At 37.5% G+C, this 8,291-nt stretch overlaps 1 protein-coding gene and 1 long non-coding RNA gene across 2 annotated transcripts; both read left to right on the top strand.

Annotated features, from left to right (window-relative positions):
* Positions 1-2,997: 2,997 nt before the first annotated feature.
* On the top strand, positions 2,998-6,848 carry LOC113282588 (monoacylglycerol lipase-like). The gene is made up of 7 exons (XM_026531629.1): positions 2,998-3,721; positions 4,273-4,311; positions 4,398-4,468; positions 5,295-5,359; positions 5,494-5,583; positions 5,746-5,838; positions 5,972-6,848. Exons 1-7 carry the CDS (start codon positions 3,219-3,221, stop codon positions 6,374-6,376), a joined length of 1,266 nt encoding a protein of 421 aa, XP_026387414.1. The 5' UTR covers positions 2,998-3,218; the 3' UTR covers positions 6,377-6,848.
* Positions 6,849-7,372: 524 nt separating this feature from the next.
* LOC113282589 lies at positions 7,373-8,291 on the top strand. Its single transcript, XR_003327039.1, has 2 exons — positions 7,373-7,841; positions 7,949-8,291. It is a non-coding gene; the product is annotated as an uncharacterized LOC113282589 (long non-coding RNA).

Here is an 8,291-nt window from a genome sequence, read left to right as displayed (position 1 = left end):
AATGCTGCCCCTACATTTGATTATTATAAAAATTCTTGTGTAGTAAATGGATGCTTACTTTGCAAAAAGCTGTTGAATCACTGTGAAATTACAAGGTCAGTGTGGCACTATTTTCTGAATTATTATAAACTGCAATGGGTGTTTCAAGATTGTGTTAAAAACTATTTGGAAATGGAGAAGGAAGAAAGGTGATGCAAAGACTATAAAGGAAAGAATTTGGGATATGTATCCATTTGCAATTTGGTGGGAAATCTGGATTGAGAGGAATGATAAATGTCTCAACGGGAGATATAAACCTATGGAATCTATCATTGAAAGTGTAAAGGCTTTCATCTACAACTGGTGCATGGGAACTTATATATTTCAGGGTTTTTCTTTGAGCACATTTCTGCAAAACTGGGATGATGTTATGACTTATGAACTATTTTTTTTGGTTTTTGTTCTTCTTTGGGAGCTCTACTATAACTGAGCTTTCTTTGTACCTATTTATGTTTCAGTTTGCCACTTTCTTGGTGGTAGGTTGATTTTTCAATATATCTTACCCTTTTTGAATCAAAAAAATAAAAAAAAATAAAAAACTTATAAAGATTTTTTTGTTATCAATCCAACATACCATTGGCTTTTTGATTTTAAAAAGTCAAAAACTTCTGAGAGTACATCGAAATACCATTTGAACCGTTTTGAGATACATGACTATTTTTATTTCTCCGCACTGACCTGACCAAACTTTATGTTGGAACAATTGTTGATTTCACACCTGCAAAACAAAGCTTAGAACACAAAACAAAGTGACGGCTGAGTCACGACGTTTCGTGGCTCTGCCTTGAGTTTTGTGCAAGCAGTTTTTTCTTCTTCACTACGCCCCCAAGATAAAACAGCTGAGAAAAAGTCTCTTTTGATCTCTCACGCACACAATGAGAAATCGATCACTTATACTCTCTATATTCTTGCTCAGTATTTTGGTCTCTTGATTTAGAAAACAATGGTGTAAAACTTATGTTTTCTTTTTGTTCTCAAAATTGATTTTATAGCCAGGCAATCAATACGAACTAATGAAAATAAATTGAATTAATTGCTGCAGTTAAAATTCCATTCAACAGTCAAAAAATGGGCAAAAAAATCATACCATAATTAGCGCAATTAACATAATTAAGTGCAGCAAAAACGGTTAAAACGGGCAAATAAATCACACCATAATTAGCGCAATTAACATAATTAAGTGCAGCAAAAACGGTTTGAAAAAATCTTTTCAAAATCAGCAAGAAACAATTTCCAAACAAATTCAAGAGACCTCCCAAGACCCCCCTGCTCCCGGACTGTGTAAAGGGATTTGATCCTAAGATCTCACCCTCAAGAGGTGAAAATGTTTAACCACCGGGCCAAGCTCGGATTGTTGATATAAATGTACAAAAAAAAATCTTTTAAAAACATATTTCCCAACACTTTAGGAGTAGGTGGACGAGATCAATTTTCATGTAATTTTGAATTTTACCCCGCGGGATTATTTGTACACAGGAAAAACAGTAAGAGAGACATTTAGTCCAATACCCTCTCTAACATTTTGGCATATATTTTGACAACGTGTAATTAACAAGAAAGCTTTACGAAAGAAATATATTTTGATGCGGACCAAATTTTTTTGAGACATACTTAAATTATCAGCCGAACTTATGTTTTGTTTAGATTCGGCTGATAACTCAGAGGTTTGGCTGATAATTTTCAACGGAATGTATGCCTCAAAACATTTTGGTCTGCCTCAAAATAGGTTTCTTACGAAAAAATATTTTATTGCGATGGTTCGCCTATCAAACCTAATCCTAATGGGTTATGGTTATCTTTTAAGTGTTACTATAAATAGGCAAGCGCAATGCCACATTCGCTTACAAACAAGATTACGACTCTTAGAGCAACTGCAATGGACGACTAAACCCAAATTTGGTGTCGAGTGGGACAGACCATCGATCAAAATTTGATCAAAGAGTAAAACTCGGACCAAATTTGGTCGGCGATTAAGACCAATCCAAATATAGTCGGGCGTTTATATAATGTCCGCCTACCCGACGGGCGTTGGTATAATGTCCGCCTGTAGTCGCGCGTTCGTAAAGTTAACGCCTGATACAGGGCGTTGGTATAATGTCCGCCTGGATGGGGCGTTGGTATAATGTCCGTCTGAATGGGGCGTTGGTATAATCAACGCCTGGCATGGGGCGTTGGTATAATGTCCGCCTGGATGGGGCGTACGTAAAGTTAACGCCGGACACCCAGGCGTTGATATAGTCATGATCCCAATTTTGAAAAGTTTTGAAAACTTTCCTTGGGGCGTTGTCTTTATCAACGCCCCATTTTTTTTTATTTTTTTTTATTTTTGAACCCGGGCGAACGTATAATCTCCGTCCCACACACCAGGCGTTGCTATAGTTCACGTCCCATACAGGCGTTATCTTTATCAACGCCCCATACCAGGCGTTATCTTTATCAACGCCCCATGCCAGGCGTAATCTTTATCTACGCTGGACGATGAAGCGGACTTTATATCAACGCGCGACCAAATTTACTCGTCACCCGCTACGCCACAGGAGAGACTAAACCCAAATTTGATCTTTTTTTTTAGTCTTTGGTCTTTAGTTATGCTCGCACCACTGTGGACGCTCTTACCGACTCTTTTTAGTATAGCCGCCAATATCCGTCATGCTTCAAAAAAAAAAAAAATTGAGAATTAGCGCGGCCAATAAAACAAACACACTTGGTCGGACAGAAAACAAGCAAGAAAAAGAAAAGGTGTCCGACCTCAATAGGCGTTACCCACCGCTACTTTTCCTTAGCGGCAAATTTTCCTCTCAGCCATCCCTTTTTCAATACCCCACCAACAAACGCGACGACTCGCCTCGTAACTCAACACGTGTGTGATGATGATTATTTTTTGTTTGGACGATCATAAATAAAAAAGTTTATCATTAATTGATATTCTCTAGAAGCCTCTGCAGCTTTCTTATCCTCCCCCTCTGTTTTCGTTTTCAAATAATTCCTTTATCTAGTTATCTTGGTTCAGAATTTCTTCCAAGTTTATAGCCAGCCAGCCTAATTTTAGGTTTTTGATTTTGACAGTTATCTTAAATCAATTCCCAAGTCTCAGTTTTTAAGATTTGCGATTTTCATTTGTTTTTTCTCTTCTTCTTCTTCTCTGTTCCAAAAAAAAACAGAATTTTGTAAATTGGGGAATGACAATGGAATCGACAACGAAGGTAACAGAATCGACAACATCGCTGATCCTTACATCAGGAGCAAGTGGACGTGTAAATGCGTTGTTATCGTTAAGAGCAGTTAAACGATTGTTAATGTTGGTTTACACAATTATGTTGTTTTTACTCCTTCCACTAACAAGAGTTAGGAGACGAACGATGATGGTGGTTGGTGAAAGCGATGAGAATGTCTGTCACCGGAAATCATTATCTTCTGTTTCTTCTACGGTGAAAAGGAATCGGAGAGTTTATAATGTTAATAGTGATGATAATGAGGATGATTGTAAAACTTCTGTTGCTAGTAAGGAGATTGTGGTTTTGGAAGATTTTGATGTTGTGACGAGAAGAGCAATTTCGATTAAGAGAGTGACTCAAGATGATGATGATGATTGTGATACTGTTAGAGAAGCTTGTTTGTTTGGTAATTCTAGAGGTGAAACTTTGTTTACGCAATCTTGGACTCCTGCTTCTGTTAAAGTCAAGTAAGCTCAATTATCTTTTGTTGAGTTTCATCATTTTGGTTCAATTTAGCTAATTTCCCATGGGATTTTTAGAAATTAGAATGAATTGATTGGAAAAGGATTGCCCTTGAATAGTTTTATAACATAATGTTGTAACCAATTTTGTGAATCTAGTCTCTAGAGAGACATAATCTCTAATTGAATTGAGACCGAAGAATCTATTATGCTTAATTGGATTCTTGTTTTCTTGAATATGAATTTGATATTCAACAAGAAATGGTGTTTGCATTTCTCTAGGTTAATGCCAAACTGGGGTTATATTGTATTCCTTGTTTTGATATCAGTAGTGACGGCAACGCCAATATATGAAAACGGAGGTGAGTCGGTGCGTCTAGTGTTCCATTCCTATAGGGTTGGTTTCGATTGTCTTGTTAAATGACATTACTTTGATGTATAGACCTTCACCATTATGTTATAAAATTATTTTAGTACATTAGTTAGGAGTCTTAGGAGCATATTCTTGTAGATTTCGATTTAAATCTGCATCATCTAATAGTCAATCTTTGATGCAGGGGATTGGTGGTTCTTCTCCATGGCTTAAACGAACACAGGTAAGCAAAGATAATTCAATGTTTCTGTTGATTGAATGTCTGAAAACATGAATAGTTATTGATGAAATCTTATATTTGTGAAACAGCGGGAGATACAACGATTTTGCGAAGCAACTAAATGCTAATGGATTTAAAGTGTTTGGGATGGATTGGATTGGTAGGTTCCTTCTCAGCGAAGTTTATTATTCTCCTATGGCTGCAATTGAGATTATGTTCATGTTCTAATCCTGGCAAGGTTATGGGTACTTTAGAATAATATAAGATAAGATTTAAAATCAGTGACTTAAAGTCCACCAAGACTTGTGGGTTCTTACCTTGCATTCAAAGGGGACTCTTTTGTGCTAGTTAAAACAAATTGTATACCTAACATAATCTGTTACAAGATAGCAACTCGAAGTAAGTGGATTAGAAAACATTACAGCATTCGTGGTTCTGTGCACGAGATATGTGAAGTTAGCTTTCTTCTGTTAGGTGCTGATAGGATACGTTATTTTTCGTAATGGTCCATTGCCCCTTAAATATTTACTCATGTGGAACTTTATGAAGCACTTTTACTTGATGCTTAAACCCTGCAATCCGTATCCAAACAGGTTAAATGACTGATCTACAATTGACTTGTGTTTAAAGCTTGAGAAGGCTGCACTTTACAAATTACATATACCCCAATATATGTATCGATCTCACAAAGGTGATGCGGAAATTTTTCATGTTACTTTCTGAATTTATACTAGTGATATGCCCATGAAGTAGAGTTTAGTCGAAAATTTGAAAGTGGATATACAATCTATAGATGTGTTGATGTGCACGATTTTGAATAGCATGAGTAGCTTATTTGAATTGGTTTTAGTTATACAATATATAACATGCATGTGGGGGCACTCGATATCTTCAGCCAGTTACGGCGTGTTAATTTACAGTTTTGAAGAGGTTTCATGTCATAGTTTAGTCTTTCCTAATTCATTATATTCTCTTTTTCTATTTAGGACATGGTGGAAGTGATGGTTTACATGGTTACGTATATTCCCTTGATGCTGCAGTCAACGACCTGGTATGTTCCCTCACATGTATGCTGAAAATAAATGAGAATTTTAACTTGCTCCCGGTTGTTCATTTAAAGAGAATAATTTGAAAAAGTATTTCCTACATAACTAAACTGTGTCGTTTGTTGTCTTTAAATAACAGAAAGCATTCATTGAGAAGGTGTTGGCAGAAAACCCGGGACTTCCTTGTTTTTGCTTTGGACACTCAACAGGTGGTGCCATTGTTCTGAAGGTACACATTTGTTTTGGCTCAATAGGCTTAGGCAGCATTTATAATAGTTTCTCGCAGGAACCTGTTTAAGTGTGCCTAATCTTGACATTATTGGGGTTTATCTCATAGTAGACATGGTCCAGTTATCAGATTCTTATTTTTGCTTCTAATTGATGGTTTCAGGCAGTGCTCGACCCCAAGATTGAGACACGCATTCAGGGTGTTGTGTTGACCTCACCTGCTGTAGGAGTTCAACCTTCGCATCCAATATTTGGGGTAAGAGTTATTTTCTTGTTCACTTAATTTTCTAGAAAGAATGATCTGTACGATTTTTGATATTATTGACAAACAACCTAGTGCAACTGTGAAAGCTAAAATTTGGTATCCTCCTCTTTCATTTTGATGGCAGGTGCTTGCTCCAATCTTTTCGTTCTTGTTACCGAAATATCAATTTAGTGCTGCAAACAAGAATGGCCTGACCGTGTCTCGAGATCCGGATGCCTTAATTGCCAAATATTCAGACCCACTTGTCTATACAGGTTCTATCAGGGTCAGAACAGGAGCAGAAATCCTCCGCATTTCATCCTTCTTGCAGGAGAGGATGAGTAAGATAACCATCCCATTTTTTGTTCTTCATGGGACTGCTGACGCTGTAACGGATCCAAATGGCTCCAGAAGATTGTATGAAAAAGCTGCTTCAACTGACAAGTCCATTAAACTTTATGATGGATTATTGCATGATCTTCTTTTTGAACCTGAAAGGGAAGTTATTAGGAATGACATCATTGAATGGTTAACCTCTAGAATTAAATAGTACCGTCTCATCTTCAAGTTACTGCCAAGGAAAGCACAACAGCTACATGATGTTAATGTGGCGTAAGATTTCTGGGTTTTGCCGCTTCAATGTCCGCCTCTAACCGGTTGCACTTAGGCGATATTTTATGCCGAAAATCTAGCTCAATGAGCTAAAAATGATTGGCGTCGCGGTTGGTTGGAATTTTGATGTTGTTGACTTGATGTAACTTGTTGTAATAACTGAACATGAATAGGGTATGGATTGGAGTGAAAATGGGATAATAAGGCATTTAGAGCAAGTTTCAGAGTTAAAAATTTCCCTGGTCCATCCAGGGACCAGTTTCGATCTCGAACAGTCTTTGGTGCAAGGATTGTATTCTGATTTTATAGAGCATGTTCAGTTCAATTTGCCTCGAAGCATGTTTTTGTCATGTAATAAACTCAAAATTTACCAGTTGATCCAACATTTGCAGCTAATTTTTTTTTACCAACTCTTGTGATTCCAAGTGATCTCTCTCAACGATCCAAAGTAAGATAATTACCACACCGGTCATTTGAAATACCCATCTGTGTTCCCTGAATTTGTAGGGCTCTAGAGAATTTTCTGCCGGAAGTATGTCACCTGATCCAGAATTTTCTTAAGGGACGCAAAATCTCCTTCTGACCCAAAATTTGGGCACTTACCAAAATCTCACCCGACATACCGCGGATCTGTTACCAAGCTTGAAATGTGCGTCTGTGGCTCAAAGTTCGCTATGTGGTTCGAAATCCGATTCCGTTCCATGGTCTAGGATTTCTTCACGACCAACTCAAATTTATGCTCGTCTCCAAATGTGTTCCGCAACTAGAACAGGAATCACACACCATGTCGCAAATTCTTCATCTTCCAAAACCTGACATGAGACTCGCAGTGTAACAAAAAAGTTTTGATTAATAATCCGCATCAAAGTTGTCAGAGTGGTGAGAGACTATTACGACCCTTTTTGGAACTGTGGCTGCCTTCCGAGTCAAGCCTTATATTGGTCTTTGATGAGAAGCAATGGCGGATCAACATCTGTTGTTGCCTTTTAGTTCTGGTAAAGTAACTGCCTTGGATATTCAAATTCAATCTTATCGGATCCTATTAGTTCTGGTAGAGCAACTGCTTTGAGCAGTTGCTTTCAGTTTCTTTACAGTTCTAGTGTTCTACCTATATATATATATATAAGTCTGAAGGTATTCCCTACTCATTGTTCTTAGCAAATCTTATTAGATTTTCATACAAACAGGAAGATATTGAGGGAAGCCAAGGAAGAACCAAGTCACAACTTGATTTTACAGTAGATGCAAGGCCTATTGCAAGATCGTTGGTAGGGAGACGTACCATGTGGATTATCCGCAGCAGCAATCTTCAAATGATGAACCGCAAATAGATCAAGATGGATTTGAAATCATTAGTAAAAAGTCTCACGACCTTAAATAGAATTAACCACATTTTACGAAAAGTGAGTAGCATCGTCATTTCTTGTTATTCTAATTTTATTTTTTAACTCCTTTTTCAAAATCCTATTTTTTTTCTTCTGTAATCCATTCTGGTGATTACGTGCGAAAGATAGAGTTGTGGTCGACCGGATGTTAGACAAAGCTGCTTCCCGACTGCATACATCTTTTCGTCAGGTACAGGCAGGGGATGATTCAAGGCCTTCTAAGAAGCAACATTTTCCTGCCGAGACGAAACCTTTTTGTTACTACTGCTGCAATTCTAGGAGAAATAAACAGCAGCGATGGAAGTGATCCGTGATGAAAATGTCATGGAAAGGTTTTGAAGGTGGTGGTTGTTTTAGTTTTGTCAGGCTTGTCCGTCTTCCTTTCTTTGTTCTTTGAGTTGTCATTTGTCTCTGACTTCTCTTCTTCTGTAATCTTTTGGTCTTAACAAATTTGTTTGCTGCAAAAAA

Source organism: Papaver somniferum, chromosome 5, assembly GCF_003573695.1.
Source record: "Papaver somniferum cultivar HN1 chromosome 5, ASM357369v1, whole genome shotgun sequence".
In the NCBI taxonomy this organism is placed as follows: domain Eukaryota; kingdom Viridiplantae; phylum Streptophyta; class Magnoliopsida; order Ranunculales; family Papaveraceae; genus Papaver; species Papaver somniferum.
This window is presented reverse-complemented; position numbering and strand designations above follow the sequence as displayed.